Here is a 23,338-nt window from a genome sequence, read left to right on the forward strand (position 1 = left end):
TTATATTCTGTTGGAATAGCAGATACTCCTACACAGAGAAGATTCTACCACTTAAACGTAGCATAACATTTTGTGTTTTAGGACAAAATGATGCCAACAGCTGGTTCATTTCAGCTAGACTCAGAACACATCCATACGTGTGTGTCAAGCCCTGGAACCATCACTCATACCGCATGGGCTGGCACTGCTCCACTAATGACATTTGAACACAGTAAACTCCAAGTTCAAGTCTCCGCAGATAACACAGTTCACGTTTCTTAAATACCTGGCGAATGAAGCTTGGCGGCTGAAGCCGACATTCTCTTAGGAGATGAAACTGCAGGTTTATTAGCATCTTGATCTTTCTGTACTTCTTTCTTTGTTCCTATATACAGTTTAAAAAGAGAAAAAGAAACAAAGAGAGTTCATTACAATTGAAACAAACACAGACTGTTTGTGCAAAGGGAGGCTTAACAAAAGGCACAGAGAACAAATAATATTTGGGTGATTTGTTGCTATGGTCACCACCCCCTGCGCTTCAGGAATGACACACTTGTTTATAGCAGAGGGAATTTCGTTTTGAGTGGTCAGAGGAATAAGTACACTGCTGTCTCTGATTTGATGAAAACCACCCCTATCTCTGGAGGTCACCGCACCCCAAAGACCCTGACAAACTATCTGGGAATTAAAATTGTGCTGTCCTCAGTCTGCCTGCCTCCTTCTGCCAAAACAAATTTTCATGACATGGAGAAGGAAGCTGCAGCCGAATCTAACTGCTGACGACTCCACCATCATGACAGTCGAGCCGCGGGGGACACAGTCTGCCTCTAATTAATTTCCACGCAGCTGGTCCACCGAGGTGACCTGGACAGCCTCTGAGCTCTCTCTCTGCTGCAGCTGAGCCTTTGTAGAACCTGCTGGCAGAGCTGGCTGCAGCAGCACGGGACAGCCTGAGCTCGGGCCATGTCTAAGACCAGGCACTCAGGACACAGCACCGTTTCTCCCTTGTGTGCTGGGCACAGACCCTCCCCGTCACATCCCCTTCATCAGAAAGTCCAAGAATGATGGATGGAAGATCAGGAATAACGCCGACCTGGGTGTACCTAGACCCGTCTCCGCCTCAGCACAGTTTATTATGTCGTTTCAGAAATAAACCCTCGAGATGGTGATGGCTCCTTAGAAGCGGAACACAAACTTCCCACTTTGCCCCACGCCCTGCACCCTTACTCCTCTTCCAGAGGTAACCAGCTAGCAATTTGGCGTTTACGCTTCCAAACCTTCTTCTAGGTATTTCTAAGTATATCTACCCAAATACAAATACAGCTATTAATTAGCTAAATGCATCCCATACTGCAATTTCTTTTTACGTACCCACACTTCTGAAGATCTTTTTCATATCATGTATTCATAGGTCTTTAAAAAACTGCCACATCATATTAATGGGCAAAGATGTACCATAATTTACCCATCCTCCTGTTGACGAACGTTTAGAGTGTCTGCACGTGTTAGCTATTAAAATAGCTAAATGTGCTATAATAAACATACTTCTACTTGTTTCTTTGTACGCATGTACCAGTATCTTTACAGGATAAATGCACAGATACACTTTTGCTGGATTAAGATCTTGCTCATTTGCAACGTTACCAGACACAGCCCAACTGTCCTCCATAAAAAGCTACTAAATTTACACTCCCAACCACGTGTAGGAGGCCAGTTCTTCCTACACGCCCCATGCCCTACCGACACTGAAGTCTCATCATTTCAATTTCTGCCAGACACTTAGAATCTTTTCACATTGGTCATGTGCATCTCTTTATTTGAAAATTGCCTAATTAAACCCTCTGCCCATTTTTCTTACTGGTGTGTAGGAACTCTTCATTTATGCTGGATATTAATCCCTTGCCTGCTATACAAATTGTATTTTCCAGCCTTTCACTTTTTACAACTTATTTAGAGTACCTTTCCTTGTACAGTAGTTTTAAAATATTTAAATGTTCAAATATGTCAACTTTTCCCTTACAGCTTTAAAAGCACTATTACAGATCATTTATACGTATGTGTGCGTGCAAGTGCGTGTGCGTGTGTGTGTGTGTGGATGACTGGAGAGAGATCATTTCCAGGCTTTGGAGAGGGAGGCAGGTATCTGGAGCCAAGCTCTCTGTCCCTGTCTCCTTTTCTGGCCGCCTGACTGGGCTACTGCTTCTCCCGACGCCACCGGACCTGCCTCAGCCCTCTCTATCCTTGTCCACCTGTCTCCTGCGGCTCTTCCCACACACCTGTGAGCACCTCCTCTGTTTCACCGCCTTTGGACAAACTGTTTGGGTCTCGTTGGTTTACCTCTTCTTTGCATGTCTAGCCACTGCTTTTTTCTTCCTACTCTCAAAAAAGGTGCTTCACGCATTTAGCGAACATACCCCAAGCCTTTCCCGTCTCAGCAAACGGCTCCACCCTTCACTCACTGTGCTCAGGCCGAACACACAAGGAGTCACCTTGTTTGGCTCCCAGCCCCCATTCAGTCCATCAGCAAAGCCTGCTGGATCTCCTCGGTGAACATCTCCCAGGTCTGACCACTTCTTCCCCCTCCCCACTGCCCCTGCAGAGCCCAGGTCACCATTGCCCCTTCCTCCTTCTTCAAGGCCTCCCACCGGCTCTGCTGCCACCACCGCCGCCCCTCTACTGCATATGCCCCCAGGGCAGCAGGTGAATGAACTTCAACCCAACTTAGAGCAAGTCATTCCCAATCTCAAAACCCTCCTCTCACCTCCCAAGCTACTCAGAGTGAAATGCAGACTCCTCGCCACACTAACAAGGCCCTACAGACCAGCGCTACCCAACAGAAATACAATGTGAGCCACTTATGTAATTTCAAATTTTCTACCAACAACATGTAAAATGTACAAAGTCCAGTGCGATTACCTGTAATAATATGTTTTATTTAAACCAACGTGCTGAACATCACTTCAGTGTCCAGCACTGGTCATATTTCAAGGGCTCACTGACTGATTGTGGGCCAGTGAACAGCACAGCCCAGAAGTGCTGGTCCCTAGGCTACATCAGACACCTGTGGGAGTTCATTTTATGTGTCAACCTGATGGGGCTACGGTTGCCCAGACATTTGGTCATACCTTATTCTAGATGAGAGTAACATTTGAACTGGTAGACTGAGTAAAGCAGACTGTCCTCCCCAGTGTGAGGGGGCCTCATACAATCTGTTGAAGGCCTGAGTAGAACAGAAGGTTGGGTAAGATGGAACTTCAGCTGCCTGACTGGTTGATCTGGGACATCAGTCTTCTGCCCTTGGACTGGAACCTACACCATGGGCTCACTGACTGCAGGTCTTGAGACTTCTCAGCCTCCATAATCATGTGAGCCAATTCCTCACAATAAATCTCTTTTTATATATATGTATTCTATATTCTATAATATATATAATATATACTATACTATACTATATATGTACTCTATACTATATTCTGTAATTATATATATACTATATATAAGAGTATATATAAAGCATAGACATAATTACATATTTAAAATATATAATATATTTTTATATATTATATATATTTATAAATATATTAAAATCTATATATTTAAAAATATATTTATATATTTATTATAATTATATATTAAAATATATTATATAAAGTATATATGTAATAGTATATATGTTATTCATAATAAATATAATAGGATATTCTGTATTATAAATGTATTAATACATAAATATATATTATTTTCCTATATAAAATATGCTATGTATGTACGTATATATCTCCTACTGGTTCTGTGTCTCTGACACACACACACACACACACACACACACACACACACACACACACACCTCTGCACCTGCTCACACACTCCAGCCACACTGCCAGCCTTGCTGGTGCTCAGACTCGTTGTACTTCCTCCCATTCTGGTCACGTTAGCTTGAGCTCCTTCTGCGTGGAATATGCTTCCCCGAGACCTTAGGCTTGGTTCACTCATCTGCTCATTCAGGTCTCTGCGCAGATGGCAATCTTCAGGGAGGCTGTGCCTGACACTCCAGGTAAAACAGCCCTCCTGCCACCTGCCACTCTGCCCCTCACCTGCTTCATTCTTCTTCACAGCACTCGTCACCGCCCAAAACATCCACACATCTGTTTGTTTACTGTCCACCCTCCCCACTAGGACATAAACTTCAAGCAGAGGACACACCCTGCCCTGGACAGCGTGGCCATTCAGTCTATGCCCCACTGTCCGCCCATCTCCTACCGGGCTCTTTTCAAGGCAGGCCATGTCCAGGCATTTGGGGGTTACAGAAGGCTGGACCGGCGGGGTCCTGAAAGCCCAGCCCTGACTCCACTCCACTGAAGCCACGCCCACTCTGCAGAGTATCCCACTTATGGATCATCTCACTCTTCTATTGCCTCCCTCTGCTCAGATTTTAGGTTTCAACGAACACAGAAAGTCAGCCAGACTCCTAGGAACTCAGAAGGGAAGAGTTAAAGGCCAAAGTGTGTGCTAAACACCACACTTTAAGGGGTAACTAAACGTAAGTATTTATTCAGAGTCTCAAGAGTTTCCATCCAGCCTTCATGGAGTGCTATCTGGCAGCTTCCATCAAAAATTTAAACAGTGACAGACTTGACCCAGCAATTCTGCTTCTACAGATCTCTCTTTGGAATACTTCTGCAAGTGTGAAAAGATGCACATTTAAAGACATTTCATACATTATTCACAACAACAGAGATGTATAAATAACCAAAAATGCACACAGGGGAATGATTAAATAAACTACTGTATAACCATATGATGTAGCACTACGCCACCATTAAAAAGAATGAGGTTGTTCTGTATTATACTGGCATGGAAAGATGTCCATGAGAAATAAATTAAAAAGCTAGCTGTTGAACAGTATGCACGGTATTATCCCATATTTATGATGCAAAAATGTTACCTGTATTATAGTTGTAAATATATAAAAATAACTGAAAGGCCATTTACTAGTTTTTTTTTTCCATTTACTAGTTTTTAAATGTTTTTAATAATGGTTACTTCTGAGAAGCAGGATCAAGGGAATTTTACTTTTTATTTTAATATGCTTCTGCATTATCTCCACTTTTAATGATGAGCACACACATTACTTTTATAATAAAAAATAAAAGGCCTGAAACCAAAACCAAAATGAAAATAATCTATCAGCTCTCTGAAAGGATAAGGAAGGAAACCAGCCTAGTGCAACCAATTCTACGAGAATCACTTTGATCGGAAGTTCCACGACCCTTCCCCCAGGAACACAGCGCTGCCTGGAGAATTCCTGTGTGGTTCTGGGAGCTCTTGACGGCACAGAAAATTAAGGCGATTAGTCAAGACTTACAGCTGTTCTTGCAGTTTTCTTGCAATCTGGACTCAGCTTAAATGTTTTTTGAGTATACCGTCAGCTTTCGTTTTACTCTGTAAGATCCCAGAGTACCCAGCAATGCCAGTTTTGGTCTCACGGTTTTCCTGCTGCCCCTCTGGCCACTCTCCCTTAGTCCTTTCCCTACGCCTAGTAAAGCTGCCCCAGGATTCTGCCTCGACCTTCTCCAGGCCACTCTTCTGGATGAGCCTGTCCATTCGGCGTGCTTATACCACTGAATTATACCCACTGATGACTATAGAAATCTGTTATTTCCAATCCAGATGGGCCCAGACACCTCTCCTGAGATCCAGACCCGTTTCAAGGTGTCAACTAGACATGACCACTTACCTACTGGATGACCAGATCATCACACCCTACACGGAGCTAATTATCTTCCTCTCCAATCCACTCCTCTTCCAATATCTGCTTTCCTGGCCACCTGTCCCCCTAGTCACTGAGACCAGAAGCTAGTGAGTCCTCGGCCTTATCCTCCCAAATCTAATCGGTTACTAAGTCTCTCTAATTCTGCCCCTTTATCCACCCTCACGGTTTCCCTTAGCTAAGTCCTCCTCATTTCTTGCTGGGACAACTAGGAAAGTCTCCTAAGTGATTTCTCAGTCTGTGTCTCACATTCATCTTTAGTCAATTCACCCTCCTTACAGCTGCCAGGACGACCTTTCAAATTACGTGATTTTACTTTTAAACGCTTTCCAGGGGCTTCCCTGGTGGCGCAGTGGTTGAGAGTCTGCCTGCTAATGCAGGGGACACGGGTTCGAGCCCTGGTCTGGGAGGATCCCACATGCCGCGGAGCAACTGGGCCCGTGAGCCACAACTGCTGGGCCTGCGCATCTGGAGCCTGTGCTCCGCAACGGGAGGGGCCGTGATAGTGGGAGGCCCGCGCACCGCGATGAAGTGGGTGGCCCCCACTCGCCGCGGCTGGAGAAGGCCCTCGCAGAGAAGCAAAGACCCAACACAGCAAAAATAAATAAATAAAATAAAATAAAAGCTTTCCAAAGCTTTCCCTGGTCTTCAGTAGGAAGCCCCAGTTCTGTGTTGTGGAACAGGCAAGCTCCAGGATTGCACTTCCTCTGCTGCGTGTCCCCTGCTGTGACACCGTGGTCCCCTACGATGCTCTGTGCTCCCACTGTGCTGTCTCGTAGTCTGGAGGGCTCAGTCTCTCCCTCAGCTGCTTGGCCCACCTCATCATCCTCAAATTCAGCTCATCCCCTCTCTTAAGCCCTTCTGTATGAGTTTCTGGTTTGCCCCTGGTACAAATTACCATGATCTTGGTGGTTAAAAACAACACACATTTATTCTCCTACAGCTCTGGGGTGGGGGGTTGTCAGAAGTATGAAATCAGTCTCACTGGGCTACTGTCAATGTGTCAGCAGGGCTGGTTCCTTCTGGAGGTTCTGGTGGAGAATCCGCTTCCAGCCTTCCTTGGCTGTGGTCCTTCCTCCACCTTCAAGGCACTTCACTCCGGGCTCTGCTTCCATCATTACACCTCCTTCTCCTCCACCTCCTCCCTCCTTCCTCTTATAAGGACCTTGTGATTACACTGGCTCTATCTGGATCACTCAGCACACTGTCCCCATCTCAAGAGCCTTAACTTAATCGCATCAGCAAAGTCCCTGTGGCCTTGCAACGTAACATTCATAGGTTCCAGTGACTAGTACATGGACGTATTTGGGGGCCATTATTCAGCCTATCACACCTTCTCTGTCTACCTGAATGAAAAAATGAAGAAACTCTTTTTGCTCACCAAAAAGGTACTCAGTACTTGGCCTATATTAGCACCCTGAATCCCTGTCACTCATTTATGAAGCTTTTCCTAATTTCATCAACTCCTCTTGAATAGCAGTCTTTCCTTAGAGCCCATTCAGCTTTCCCTGTTTTCTTTCACCCAGCGTAGACTGTATGCCTCTAGTGGATGGATGTCTCTTATCTGGCCTGACCAGCTTCTATTTACTGAACCCATTGCTGACCTTTGAGGAACCAATTCTTCCCTGCTCTTGGTCCATGTGGTTGGGTGGGGCTGACCTGCCTGGATCTGGAGGTGGGCATGTGACCTAGGCCTGGCCAATCAGAGCTCTGCATCACGCCAGTGTGACAGAGCATCTTGGCTTAGAAATAAAAAGATCCAACCTGGGATAATGAGAACCCTACCTTGAGAACTTTGCTGGAATTACTAGAAAAGAATTCTTTTTCTGATAGATACCTAGGCTGGTGGGATGTAAATCCGAACTGCCTTTGACCAATAGAAAATAATTCTTTTTCTGATAGACACCTAGGCTGGTGGGACGTAAATCTGAACTGCCTTTGACCATCTTTGACCAAAGGGGAGAGCCTTTGTGAACAAGAAGCTAACCAAGGGGAAAGAAGGGGCAAGAGTTGGAAAACATTGATGATGACCTTGTTTAAGTACCGTGTACAGCCTCACCTTACATTAGCATCATCTCCTGAACTTATCAGTTATATGAGCCAAAATCTCTCTGATCTTTTGCTTTCTTTTTTGCTAAGGCAGTTTGAATTGGGTTTCTGTAACTTGCAACCAAACAAGACCTGAATTACAGGATGCCAGCCAGTGGAAATAGCTCCTTAATGAATACATATACACACTCATCTCTCATGGGGCTGTATATTGGCCAAAACTACTCCTTGTGTACCTTACACAGGCTGAGATTCAGAGCTATATAAACGAATGTGTATATACAAGATCCAGAGCCCTATCATTGGGGTGGAAGGAAGAAGGCGGCAGGTGGGGAAAGAAATGCCAGCCTCACTCTGGTCTCAGACAAGAAGTCATAGAGTTTCATTTGAAACATGGTCACAGATGGTAGTCAGCCATTTCCAGACGATCCCTACACAGTCAAATGGCCCTAAAGCGTTTCACCATAAATAGAGCAGCAGAACGCCACCCTAAGGCCTAAGCTGGAAGGTGCTCCCTGGCAAAGTGTACAGAGCTCCTTGGAAGAGGGAAGAATAGCGTGCAAGCTCAGCTTCTCATGCGGACAAGGTCTTCCACGGTGATCTGAGTGACCCTGACAAGTGTTTGTGTTTTATTCCAAGACCCACCTTGTGTTTTATTACAACCTGTTCATCACGATGCTTAAGGCCAAGCCCACCTGTGTGGGACCCGTGAGAATGTGACTAAAGCTGCCCAATCAAGAGCGATGGATGAGCACGAGGCTGTCCTCTTAAAACAATATGATGGGCTTCCCTGGTGGCACAGTGGTTGGGAGTCCGCCTGCCGATGCAGGGGACGTGGGTTCGTGCCCCGGTCCGGGAGGATCCCACATGCCGCGGAGCAGCTGAGCCCATGAGCCATGGCCGCTGAGCCTGCGCGTCCGGAGCCTGTGCTCCGCAACGGGAGAGGCCACAGCAGTGAGAGGCCCGCGTACCACAAAAAAAAAAAAAAAATGACGACAAGTGTCAATGGCTAAGTCAGGATCCTCACTGAGCACATCAAAATGGAAAGAAAAATTCAATTTAAGATAACGGTTAGAAGAATGCTATATACTTTTTTTTACAATATGCACATCAAAAAAAAATCAAAGGGAATTTGCAGAGGCTCTTAACCTCACCCACAATAGGCCACAAATCCCTGCAAATCAATCTTGGTAGAAGTAAGAAAAGATAAGAAAAAAAGGATAAAGAAATATGCACAGTAACTGACTTTATCCCCCAACCGTCTAACCTTCTCACTCCATCCACCTGTGAAAGCACAGGTAACAGGGCTAATTCTTCCCCCAGCCCTACAGACCCCACCCAAACAACATGAAAAGCCATGTTAGGAAGATGAAGGGGAGCAAGAAGAAAAAAGAAAGGTCAGCGTGGCAACAACGAGTGCTATGAGCATCAGGAAGGGAATTGGAGGAGGTGATTAGGAAAAAATGAACTATGTCATCAGGAAGTAGGGATTCTGATGTCACTTACGAGACAAACAGAATGAGGGAACATTTCAAGGGAAGATTTACAGGGGTTGAATAGGATGAAGAAAGGAAATGTTATCTAGATACGAATACATCAAATAAAAGAGGAACCTGGATGAGGTATAAATGAGAGACAGAGTGCGTAAGAGAGGATTCAGGAGGGCTTGCAGGGATAAAAGGAGGAAACAGGTTTTAGCTGCTTTTAAAAAAAATCAACAGGAATATCTGATGTTGGTGGAGAATGGAGTTAATGAGGGAACAATCTGAATACACTCGAGAAAATGCTGGATTTAACCTGTTTAAGGTTCATTCCATGTCAACTCCATTTATTGCACGCACGAGGGCAGACCTTGTAGCTGGAAATTTAAAGTAAAATAAAGGAGGTCTCTGTCCTCAAATAGAGACCTACAAAAAAATCAGACTCACAACAGAGACCTAATTACTTCCTGGGATAAAAGCAGGGATGATTTAATTCTGAAGATTGTTATGAAAAGGTAAGGATAAGAGAATGAAGAAGTGGGTTTGGGGGGAAAATATTATATCTGTTTAAAAGCTTTGTAACCCCCCCAAGTATATTCTTATTCATTCATTATTAAGCACCAAGGAGGCGCCAAGCACTGTCCCAGTGGAAGAGAAGGTGAGAGCTGTCACGGAAGTCACATCTCAAGGAGTGTGTTTATTAACACAAGCATTTATAAACGCCAGGCAGCACCCCGCAGTTGCTTCTAGGTATATCACCTCCCTTTAACCCTCTCTCATCTCTGCTGGTATTATTATTGGTATTATTACTTTGTAGATGAAGAAACTGAAGGTGTGGAGGTAGTGACATGTTCCCGTTTACTAGGTGGCTGAGCAAGATCTAAGCTTGCGCCTTCCTGCCCTCACTTTAGCTCACATTTCACTGCCCCACAGAGGCCTCGGTGAGTCCTGAACGTAATGAGCCCTACTGCCTGCCTGCAGTACGCAACGCAATGAATCCAGGTGAGTCTGACTCCACAGGAAGGTTTAAAGGGAAGCAGGAGGGTGTATGGGGGAGAATGCTCGGAGCAGAGAGCGGGGATGGAGCAGGGGAACATAGACGCTGAAGGTCTTCTGTTTGGGGGTGTGACCAGGAGACCAGGGAATGCTCAAGCCATTTGTTCTCTAAAGCTGGAGGCCAATAAATCCCAGCATTCTTTCCATCCCTGGCCCCAACGTTCCTCTCTTTCACTCAGTCTGCACTGTGTGGAACGACTTACTCCTTTGGTAAATAACCTCCCTCTCCCACTTCCATGCTTCATCTTTCAGAGCAAAGCTTCTCAAATGGTCCCCATCCTGCTCATTAAACTTATCTTTGAGTCAGGAGATTTCTTTCAAACGATCCAACACCGCAGCAGAACCTGAAGCCCCCAGGCTCGCGTAAAACTCCCTTCCCCCTGAGGTTCCAAACTTCTGGCTCATGTGTCGTAACACTGCTCCCTGCTGTCACCTCCATTATAGTCACCATCCCTCACTTACCCTTAGGCATGGTCTTCCTCTTACCCCAGGTCCTGCCATCATCCGGGTAAACGTCGATGACCCCTGCATAACTCATCTGACATCCCAGCCTTTCAGTACTTAGACATCTGCTACTCTTGCCGGGCACCTTTAATCGGGACACCTGGGTATCACCCTGGACCGTGTCATCACCTAGAACTTCACCTCTGAAAATCACACACCACACCTTCTGAGCACAACCTTGTATCCTCCAGCTGTGTTACTGCCGCTCCATCAGTTCATGAATCTAAACAACAAATCCCTTTACCCTGAACAGGCTCCTCCTGTCTTTGCCTCCTTTCTTATCCAACCTGAAGTTGCCCCCAGTGTCCTTCACCTCTACTATCCTCTTGTCTGCACTCTTGCTCTAATATCACAGAGGCAGCAGAACCACTTGGTCACAACCGTCTGCAGAATCCAACCCTCCCTTAACCCAGCTGTCGCCCTCCCCTAGTCCAGCTGAGCACACGCCACCACAGATGGAGGTGCCAAGTTTACAGTCGGTAGCCATAACTGCGGCCACAACCCAGTCCAGCAATTCTCCTATTGTTTTCTTTTCATCTTTTGCATTCTTTTTCTAACCTATTTTTTTTAAATCATAGTTCTACACCTGTACCTTTCTAAAAGATTATTCCACATGGCAAAACAAAAAAGAGCAGTATCTTGTCCCACCCTCCATATGCCCAATTCATAATCATCACTTTCAACTTTTTAAGCTGTTTTTCCTAGTATTTATCTCCATACATGTAAGTAACATGTCTATACTGCTAGTTTTTTTAAAATAAGTTTATTTTATTTATTTATTTTTGGCTGCACTGGGTCTTCGTTGCTGCGTGAGGGCTTTCTCTAGTTGTGGCAAGCGGGGGCTACTCTTCGTTGCAGTGCGTGGGCTTCTCGTTGCGGTGGCTTCTCTTGTTATGGAGCACAGGCTCTAGGCATGTGGGCTTCAGTAGTTGCAGCACGCGGGCTCTAGAGCGCAGGCTTAGTAGTTGTGGCGCACGGGCCCAGCTGCTCCACAGCATGTGGGATCTTCCCGCGCCAGGGATCAAACCCGTGTTCCCTGCACTGGCAGGTGGATTATTAACCACTGTGCCACCAGGGATGTCCCATATACTACTAGTTCTTGATACTTACATTTTAGACATTTTAATAGCTCTCTACTACCGAAAATGACAAATTTTCTCTCTATAGGCTCTCTATAGGCACTACCTCCCTCTTCAATACAGCTGTACGATAATTTTTGTTTAAGTCAAAATTCATTGTTCATTTTGTTACAATTACATAAATATTATTCACAACTGAGCAATTTCCTTACTTGTATGACTTTTTGTTTTCCCTGGATTTAACAGGAGCCTTGGTTGTTGTTTGTTTAGATTGTTTATATCTATGCATTTTGCTAATTCTCCCCAGAGCTCTTTATCAGTCACAACTCTCCTCTCACAATTATGTAAAAGGTTTCATTTTTGTTTCCCTGGAGGCTTCAATTCTCCATTTTCTTCTGGACTCATAACTTCTTGCACTGTTGCACAGCTGTCATCCCAGAATCTCCCTTCGTCATCATTCCGCGTAATACCTTTGTCTCTTTCCCATACTGGATCCCTTTTTTCTGGACCTCTCATGTATTCCTTTTTCTTGGTCTGCTTCCTTATTTCGGTAGAGTACCTTTTTTTTTTTGAGTTTCCAGAGAAATGTACATGAGAAATAAATTATTTCACATCTTCCATGGCCGAAAACTTCTTCTTACAGTTGACTGGCTTCACACAGAATTCCGACGTGGCAATCATTTTCCCCCAGAACTGTGAAGGCATTTCTCTTTTAGCTTCCAGGTTTGCTACTGGAAAGTCTGATGCCACTCTAAATTTTAATCTTTTGTATGTGATCTGTTTACTCTCTTGGTACCTCTTTTTTCCCCAGTGTTGTGAAATTTCGCGATGTGCCTCGTGTGCGTCTTTTTTCATTCATTATGCTGGGCATTTGGCAGGCTTTTCTAGTCCTACAGTTCTGGGAAATTTTCTTGAAAGGTTGCTTTGCTAATTTCCTCCCCTCTGATTTCTCTGTTTTGTTTTTATGGAATGCCTATTATTGTGTGTGTATATTTATATATACAACCTATATATAAATATCTCTTTTTGGATCTCTCCTGGTGCAGATGACACTCAGTACTCCCAACAATGAACTCTGTCACCTAACGAAACTTCCTCTCAGTCCTATTTTCTCTGTCCCGGTAGATGTGTCTTTTGCCTGAGCCAGTAATGTTGATCGCATCCTTATCCCCTCCCTCATTCTTACTTCTTATATGCAATAAGATGCCAAATCCTATGAAACATACATCTTGTATCTCTCTTAAATTTAGTCCACCTCTTTTTTTCGTAGTCACTGCAACTCCTTAATTCAGATCACTGTCACTTCTCTTGCAGAACTGCACACCACCTCCTACCTTCTCTTCTCTCCAGTGAACTCTGCTCCAACTCATCCTCCAGACCTCAACCTAGAGGTCTCTGGATACTGCTAATATGCTCTGTGGCTACAAGCTTATTGCACTATAGGTTGAAAGCCCTTCACCTGTCCGTGTTCCCCATTAGACAATGCATCACATGAAAATTGCCCACTCAGTAAATATTTGTAAATAAACAGAGCTGGTTATCATTACTAACTAATCATGTTCTTCCTTTGTGGAAAATGAAGTCAACCTTGAGATTAGGTAAATTCCTGATATTCTGAAACCTCTTGTTATTTTCTTTCTCTTTTTCATTTCTTCTGCAGTACCTCTCTCTCCCCACCTAATAAACAGGCACATCCTAAGTGAGTAATGAGAAATCCCCTTACACACTCTTAGAAGAAAAATAAGTAAAGCTCTGCATATGATGGATCTGTGGGTGGAAAATAATCCAGTTCTGGGGAATCAAGACACTGCGTGATCCATTAGGCACTGAGAAAATGTGAATAAGTAAGTCGTGGTGCAAAAAGTACTTTGTATTTTTGAAACTACCCAAATAGATACTGGGGCTTTATGCATTGTGGCAGTTTTAGTTAGGTAAGCCCAAATGAAAGAAATGGACTGGGATTATTTGTCTCATTCCATCCAATAATTTACTTTCACATTAATTCAAGAACACAATAAAATTGTGCTTTTCACAGCTAACGTTTTCCCCATATAAATATGGTCTACTTAGTATTAAATGAGTGCCCACACGTTAGTTCCCTGTAGTTTTATTCCAAAGGCTGCATCATCCCTTTCTTATTTTCTGAACTATTCATTCCTTGAAAAATCCAAAGCATTCCCTTATTCATTTGTTCATCATGTATTTATTGGGTGGGTCTACCGTACTTGATGGGGTGTTAGCTGTTGGAGAGTCCAAGGTGAAAGACAAAATCCTTACGTCCAGAAATTCACTAACTAGTGGGACATGTAAGTAGTGACAAGATGATGCATCAGGTGCCAGCCCAGTGGTCTGGCTAAAGATTTCTCAGGGAGCTCAGAGGAAGAGTCAGGTAGGGCCTCACCGAAGAATGTTATGTTTGAGCTGAGGTGTGAACTATGAAGGACAATCACCACGAAGGACAGGACACAACAGGCGTGGGACCGTGTGCAAAGGTACAGCACGTTCAGGGGCAGCAGGGTGGGGTATGAGACGTGAGGGTTTGCTCGAGTCCCACCTTCCTGGTCTCTAGCCCTCTACGACCTCCAGCTGCACCAGGCAAATATTAAAAATGCTTAGCATAATGCCAGGCACCTACAAACATGGTACTTATTAGCAATATTAACTTAATTGTTATAAATGTTTGTTTAGAACCTATGGATTATAAGTGCAGTGCCAGTGTATTAAATCATTTCTGAATCAGGGTGACAAGAATTACACATTCTTCTCTTTCCAATAAGGAATTGAAGATTAGAGAAGTCAGGTAACTGAATTAAAGTCACCCAGCTGTTGCTGGGTCTAACTTCAAAGCTCACTCCCTGTTTCCTCTGCCATCCGAAGTCTGTGTGGTAGAAACTCTCAATTAACAGTGGCTTACTAGTAAAGTTATTCCACTCATTGGAACAAAAATCATGTGGAGACAGAAATATGTCCAAGGTATCTTTGTTTTTTTAAACCTAAAAAGATGTAGCCAATGAATAAGAAAAGGGTCCCGTAACCTTGCTGTTATATTTTCCCAGGTCATGGGCACAGAAGCACTGCAGGCTGGCAGCCCAAGCAGGTGGGTTCTCTGCTGGGTGATGTTGGTCACAGCAGCTGTGTGAAGAGGCCCGTCACTGTCAGGGCTACAGAAAGGGCACCGGCACCGGGTGCAAGTACGGGCTCTGCAGCTGGATGCCGGGGCTTACACCCAACCCGTAAATCTCCTCGTTTTGTTATCCTGGGAAAACTACTTGATCTCTCTAATCCACAGTTTCCTAATCTATAAAATAGTCTTAAGAATAGTACCTACACATCATAAGGTTTTTAAGTGAGGATGAAATGAAAAGGTGGGTATGACTAAGCATACAGTAAGTACTCAATAAATGCTGACCATTATTATTATTACAGTTGCTCATCAATGAACCATCACATCTGTTTGTCCTGTTTAATATTTATCCCATTGTCCCAGCTCGGATACACAGCATGGTACTGTCACATCACTTAAAGCTGCATATACTTAATGAGTGAGGCATTCGGCTTTCATTCATTCCCCATCTACCTGCCATGTGGACTGTTCAACAATCAGAGCTACTGCTAGGCTGGGGGACTCTGTATTTCAGGGTCCTGCGTCTGGTGGTCGTGTGCAGGCTTCTCATTTTCAGCATGGGCTTTAGACTCCTACCAGTGAGGCTGCTTTGGGGCCCAAAGCGGTTCTCCACACAAATATGCTGATTGATGGATTGAAGACGGACAATATGAAGACTCTGCAATGTCCAAGAAACGTGTTATTCTTTGCCACTTATCTTAGAAAACGGATGGCTGGCATTTGTCTCTTTCTTATTATATTTGCATTTATTCTAGCTCCCCCCATCCCTGCTTGAAGACAGTAATTAGTATTTGGTATTTCATCAGTGTAAGGTAGCTAGTAAAACATATAAATCTGGAATGAATTGGAAAGTTTTAAACACTGACATGTAATTAAAAGTTCCATGATCCTCAGGCTAAGAGATGGGGCTACACCATGGTAGCACTTTGCATAACAATGCATTTATAGTACAGGAGGCAGAGTTCTGAAGCATATAAATGTCAGAAATCACAATGGAAAACCGGCTCTCCAGGACCATTTGCATTAATTACTTCTGGACCAGCTCCCATAGCTCTTCGAGGCTGACAAGCAGAGTGGGCAAAAATACCAGGCGTGTAACCTCTGAGATGCAACGCGTGCGTACACTCTTAAGTGAGAGCTAGGGTTTTGCGCCTTACCTTGGAGGGACCACCACACCATAAAAGGTTTCACATCAGCCTGCAGGGGGCCTAACAGCAAGGAGGGTCACGGCATTTTATGAATTCTCTCTGGTACAGTGAGCGCGTCCCCCAGTGCTTCCCAAAATATTATCCATGCCGCTGTTTCCATGGAAGAATTTGAAAGGCAAAGCAGAGAAAGGGAAATGTATCCTGTCCCTTACTTGGATCCTCCTGTGGCATTTCACGATAATTGTTAAACAGCCCTCTAGGCCACTAAACTGGCAATAGAGGATGAGGGTATCAGAGCTTTAAACTCAAGTGTCCACACACACACACACAAAATCAAACTGTCCCAAAGAACTGCTTAAAGGGCAATGTTTGTGTAATGATTAAGGCCAGGGTGGACTCACCAGGAAAATCAGACACTGATGAAGCAGCTGTAAATTTTCTGTACATTTTTTTCACGCTGTCTGTCTTTTTACCACTTCACAGCTTGCAAGTTTCTCCATAAAAGGGACGGAAGGGGAAAGGAGGGTGTTTATTTTAAAATTAATAAGGAGTCTAGTTTTTAGCAGTCCTAGCCCAAGATTTTAAGGCGAGGGAAGCTTGGGAACCTCTAAGATTTACAAAGAGGGAATCCATGTGTTCACCTGCACGAAATGCTGTTCCCCACCATTGGTGCCTGGCAACTTCGACTGACCTGTTAGGTCTCTGCCTGCGCAGTTTTTCACTACAGTAGGTCTGTATGATACGCCTCCACTGTGCACTCAAGCATAACTGTAATTAAATAATTACGTGTGTAAGTACAAGTTTTATGTTCCTCTCTCCTGTTACACCATGGGCTCTGTAGCAACAGAGACTGTTTCTGTCTCATTCATCATGATTTCCCCAAGCATCCAGCACGGAGCTCAACTCAAAGAAGGTGCCCTGTAACGTCCGTGGAATGAACAGATGCCCGTCACTCCCCGGGGTGACTGAGCTGGACCCTGGGGTCACAGCGTGTGACTCACAGCGCCTCCTGGCCGCTGCGAGGAACCTCCCCACTGCTGGCCAGAAAGAACAGCAAACAGGCCTTCCAGGACACCCACGAATGCCACCCTCTGAACGATGAAATGGACAGTCACTCCATCCATCATCCCGCCATATTTTCCTGTCTCTATGACCTCATGCAAAGGAATGGGTCTCAAATGTATCGATTTTTCTCCCACAAAAGTTCTTTCTAACACTTCTACTCTCCTCAATCCCCAACCCATTGCAGGTTCCCCTTTGGCTTCACAATGACAAATGGGCTAAAGTTGGGCTAGCCACGGGGACCCAGCCTCAGGGAGAACACAGCCAACACCAAGTGATAACACCATCTGCACTGAAAAGCCCAGCACAGCCTAACTGCTTTGAACTTGCCTCCTTCAGGTCCCACTCCCGGGTCAACGTGGGCTTCCACATAGTGAGGTGCCGTGATCCCCTCACTGTCAGAGAAATGATAGGCTCTTAGAGCTGTTTATGTTAAAAGAGCATATGCGATGGCAAGGAGAACCTCTCAAACCATCCAGACCCAAGATTCCAGTGGCACAGTGATCCCTTTACCTGTCCTGTCCTTTCCTAGAGCAGAATATTTTATTTCAGCAAGCTCTTACTCAATCTCTTCATTGAAGATGTGCCCGGAGAGGGGAGATGATGCTTGGCCAAACTGAAGAGAGGCAGGGGAGAACGTGCTAGAGCAGCTGTTTCCGGAAGCCTGCACCTTAAAGTGCTCGGGAAACACATTCTGATGGTGTTGACAAGCTACTTGTCTTTTTAAATTATAGTATGCCCAGAAATACCTAAATGTGTGGAATTTAATGCAGAAATAATAATCCCCTGTTCAAGAAGTAAAATTAAGTTTTATGATACAAGTGGAGTTTCTGTAGCCCATAAAATAACAGCCTCATTATTTCCAGAGAATATTTTCCTTAGGGCGAGAGGAACCCAAACAATAAGACATCAGCTGTTCATCTGCTATATAACCATGGGAAATCCTTCTACAGCTTAGTCTGAATAAAGGAATTTTATTTTCTGTTATACATCATGTCAGCATGACAGTACCAGAAGGCATACTGACCTAGAAGTAGTCTATCATCAGATCAATACTTCAACTGAAAATATTTTCCCTTTTGCTACAACAACTGAAAACCAGTTGGAAAAGTCAATCGGTAAAGCCTGATTATTTGTGTAAAATTATACGGATCAAAACCCTGGTGAAATTTTGTATTTGACATACGAACAACAGAACAACTTTTCATGACAATTCTGAGAAAAAGAGTCACCAAAAGACCCAGGTTACGTTTCTAGAATTCTTCCCTTTACACAGCCACAGAGAGGATGTTCAGTACTTTTTTTTTAACCATTAGCACTAAATCCACAGCAGTTTCCTTTGTCGTCACACTGATGTCAAGAAGGCAATGGGGCTTCCCTGGTGGCGCAGTGGTTGAGAGTCCGCCTGCCGATGCAGGGGACACGGGTTCGTGCCCCGGTCCGGGAAGATCCCACATGCCACGGAGCGGCTGGGCCCGTGAGCCATGGCCGCTGAGCCTGCGCGTCCGGAGCCTGTGCTCCGCAACGGGAGAGGCCGCAACAGTGAGAGGCCCGCATACCACACACACAAAAAAAGAAGGCAATGAAAAGAAAAATAATAATAAATAAATAAATAAAGGGAATTCCCTGGCAGTCCAGTAGTTAGGACTCCGCGCTTCCACTGCAGGGGGGATGGGTTCAATCCCTGGTCGGTCGGGGAACTAAAATCCCACAAGCCGAGGGGTGTGGCCAAATAAATAAATAAATGAGAAGGCAATGATCATTATTAACTTACAGGAAGATGATATTATAGGAGTGGATCATGCTTAGCACAGTGCATTAGTTTTCAACCTGTGTCTGGAAACCTGGGGAAAGAGGGGCATGGACAGAATACAGAATTATTATAGGGGTTCTGGGCGCTGTACGTGCAGTAACTAGCATTGTCCCAGAAAGAGGATTCAACCTCTAACCTCTAACTATCAATGATAGTTATTTCAATAAAATGTAATTAACTGGCCTCCATCTGTGTAGGAATCTGTAAGTGGCACAGCACAAAGGTTAGGTATATACCTTTTAAAGTCAGACAGATCTAGGTTGATTTCACGTTCTGCTGCATAGAAGCTGTATGACCGTGGGTGGGAGGGGGGTTTACTTAATTTCTCTAAACCCCAGTTTCCCCTAGAGCTAAATTAGGTAGAATATAGAAATCCCCAAGCATACTGCATGGTACACAGAGAATGCTCAGTAAACATACCTTTGAAAAGAAGAAAAGAAAAAAGGAAAAGACCTGAACAAAATAGTTTTGTTATTTATATTCCTGATATCTAAAACATTTAAGCATCCTTCCAATTATCCAACATAGAATATTACACTTAAGACAAATTAATATTGACTTATTTGCCATCATAAACTGAACTAAGACAACTCTTACTTTAGAGGGACAGCTGAGAACACATGCCAATCATTTCCTTCTAAGGGTCCTCTAAACTCTCGATTATAGAGTTAAATTTCATAAAGGATGTACTCCTAGATTATACTTTAGCTCCAGTAAAACATCTCTCCAAACAACTCATTTAATATTGTTTCCTTGATTTAGTTGATTTATGGCTATAAGAAATAGCTACAGTCAAAATATGTCTGCGTTATTTGTAAAGCCATATTTCAATGTGACTCCATATTTCTGCCTTTAGGAATCCATCATAAAAACACCCTGCATTGCTCAAGCCCTGCCCATTCCCAGGAAGGGCTTGTTTTCCTGACTGGCCTTTGGCCAGCTCCTGGGAGCTGAGCTTCTGGCATGTTCTGACTGAGGAAAGCGTTCTGCCTACCTGAGGTCTTGGGTCACATGGTACCAGTTTGCCTAGACAGTCCAGCAGGTGCTATATGCCAATGTAACTGACCCATAATAAAAACCCTGGACAACCAGACTCAGGTGATGTGCTGTTGCATATTGCTGCTGAAGGAATTAAGCACACCTGTATGACTCCACTGGGAGGGGACCCTTGGGACCTGGTGTCTGGTTTTCTCTGAACTTCGCCCCGTGAGCTTTCTTCCTTTGACTTTTTACTCTGGATTCTTCCACTTTCACAAACTGTAATGATGAATATAACAACTTCTGAGTCCTGTGAGCACTTCTAGGGAAATCATCAAGCCTGAGGGTAGTCTGGACAACCCCAGCAAAATATGTTTTTGCAAAATAAGCTTATTGCAATTCCTTGCTTTGTGGTAATAAAACACTGAAAACAACCTAAATGCTGAACAAGGGATAAAGAGTCCTACAAATTGGGGTAAATCAATATGAAGTTCTTACGACAGGACTAAAAGTTAAATTTTCACATGTTTATCATGACATTGGAAAATGCTTAGGATATAATGTTAAGTGAAAAAGCAAGATACAGAAGTATCTATAAAGCATCAGCTCAATTATGGGGAAAAAATCCATACCTGTTTAGAAAAAAGAGTGAAAGGAAATATGCCAATATGTATTATTGGTAGCTATTCATGGACTGAGATTATGAGATATTTTATTGTTTCATTTTTTTCTATATTCTTCATGCATTTTTCTGGGAGCAAATTATTATCCCATTTTTTACTGAGTTGTTTTTATGTATTTCATTGTAAAAACTGAAACATTTGGAAAAATTCTAACTATAGAAGGAATACAAAACTTAAAAATGCAAGTTCTTTTTCCTAATCACAATTTTTCTCCAATTGGACACCACACTGATAATAGCTATTAACTATTTAAATGATACTTTCCACCTTTTTTCTATAAATATACAAAAAGGTATACGTTAAAAAAAGATTTATTTTCATTTCGGGTTTTGAAAAAATGAGATCATGTTCTGTAGCTTTTCTTGCTTTAACAATATATTATGGACAGTTTCTGAATAATTCCTATCGATCTAGCTCAATCTTTTCAATAACTAAATAAGCGTCTATTGAATGGATACATATTGTAACCTATTTAAATATGTCCATATTGATGGATATTTAGATTGTTTCTAATTGTTTAGTACTATAATCAGTGTTGCAGAGAATGTTCCTATACATATATCATTGCTGCTTGAGCAAGTATTTTTGTAAAAGAGAGTCCCAGATGTAGAAATACTGGATTACACGGTAAAGATAGTTACATTTTCATAGATATTAACAAACTGACCTCCAAAAGACTGTCCCAAATTACATTCCTACTAATGCTACAAGAGTGTTTTTTTGCCATGTTCTTACCAACACCGGCATGTAATAAACCTTTTTATTTTTTCTAATCCAATATGAAAAAGATGGTATCTTATTAAAAAAAACTGAACGTATCTAGTCATTAGTGAATTCGAACATCTCTTCATGTTTATGGCCACTGACCTCTTTGTACTTGTATTGTATAAGTCACCCATTCATATATTTTACCTACTTTTCAAATGAAATTGTACTTTTTCTATTGATTTTCATAATAACACTTTGTTGAAGCATTTTCATTCAGTTTACCATCCTTCTAACCTCTAGGATGTCCTTTATTGCAGACAATTTAAAATTTGTATGTAGTTAAATCTATCATTTTTTAAAGGTTTCCAGGTTTCACATCATGTTTAGAAAGGCCTTCCCTATTCCAAAATTTTAAAATATTATCCAATTATTTTCCTATCAGAAAAGATATGTTTAAACCATACAATTAAAATTATTGTCCATTATGTTGTTCAATATGATTTTTTTTAATTCACAGAGTTAAAATTTTACATATTTGTGCTTAAAAAATAAGTTTCTCTCTTCTGATAAAGTGGCGCACTCTTTTTTTTTTCCCCCTGATTGTGTTTCTTCTTTTGCCCTTGCAGTCAGGAAGCTCTGAGCCCAGTTTTATCAGGCTCTTCTCTTTTTTATTATTTGGATTTTTATCCTTGTATCTCTGTTATTCTGTGCCCTTTACTACATGCTGCCTTGTATCTTTTCTGAAATCAGAAAGTGAAAACATAACGCATAAATTAGAAAATGATTAAACATAATAAATAGAAAGTGATTAAATAATTTTAAAAGCCTATTATATTTAATTTAAACATCTTCAGGTCATTTGTTTCTTAATCCATCTTACTATGAATTCCTGGCAGCCAGCTGATCGGATTATAGATCTCTTGCTCTCACTCTAATTATCAGTGTACAAATCTGTTTACCTTATTTTGAGCCCCTCAAGGTTAAGGACTGTTCTAATTATTCTTGAATCTTGATTCTGGAATCACCAAGGGACAGAAGCAAAGCATCACAGTTTAGAAATGTTTCCAACAGCATGCCCTTAAAACAAGGGTTGGTGTTACCTAAGTAATTAAAATAACCCGAACACCTCACAGTCCCAGGAAATACAATTATTTGGAATTTAACTGTCATTTGCACGCCTGCCTTCTGCTTTTTAATTAGCTTGATGACAGAACAAGGTGATGTGAAAGTTGATTTGGTAGCAGGAACTAGATTTTATTTAAATGAAAAATTCATAGCAGTGGAACAAATGCAAACCTAAAATCCGGTAATAAAATTTATCTTTTAACCACAATTTTATACTTGTTGTTAAATTAGGTGTTGGAGTGGGATGCAAGTTAGAAGAGAACATCCTGAAATCTCTCAAGGGAGACTTCTGCTTCATTTTCCCAATCCGTGCCTTCCCCTGATGACTGCATGTCACAGGGGTCACAGCCATAGTCTACACAGCGGCTGGCCTGGGGTCCTCCGTCTAGTAAAGGGTGGTGCTTAATCCTCGTTCTAAAACACCCTTGGGGCATCCTTGGCAGTCCAATGCCTTCCAATGCAGGGGGTGCAGGTTCAATCCCCGGTCAGAGGGCTAAGATCCCACATGTCTCACGGCCAAAAAACCAAAACATAGAAAACAGAAGCAATATTGTAACAAATTCAATAAAGGCTTTAAAAATGGTCCACATCCAAAAAATAAATCTTAAAAAAAACAAACACCCTAGCACCTCCTCCTTATGTCAATAATGGGAAAATATCTAAGAAGCTTTATGTCTTTGGAAAAATCGAACACAGAGCCTTAGGGCGTCATTGAAATAGGCTTCCGAGCAGACCTTGACTAAGGCTCGGGAGCTCTGTCCACTGCCTGTCTCACCCAG

At 42.9% G+C, this 23,338-nt stretch overlaps 1 protein-coding gene across 9 annotated transcripts in view; it reads right to left on the bottom strand.

Annotated features, from left to right (window-relative positions):
- MTUS2 (microtubule associated scaffold protein 2) overlaps positions 1-23,338 on the bottom strand; it is a 494,370-nt gene that overhangs the window by 130,366 nt on the left and 340,666 nt on the right. For all 9 annotated transcript variants that reach the window (XR_010937004.1, XM_067713577.1, XM_067713576.1 and 6 more), the window contains one exon: positions 266-364. Coding sequence is in view for 8 of the 9 variants with exons in the window: in XM_067713577.1 (XP_067569678.1) it covers positions 266-364 (99 nt within the window). In the remaining variant the exon portion in view is untranslated. The remainder of the gene's footprint in view (positions 1-265; positions 365-23,338) is intronic.

Source organism: Pseudorca crassidens, chromosome 18 (genome assembly GCF_039906515.1).
Source record: "Pseudorca crassidens isolate mPseCra1 chromosome 18, mPseCra1.hap1, whole genome shotgun sequence".
Classification (NCBI taxonomy): Eukaryota; Metazoa; Chordata; class Mammalia; order Artiodactyla; family Delphinidae; genus Pseudorca; species Pseudorca crassidens.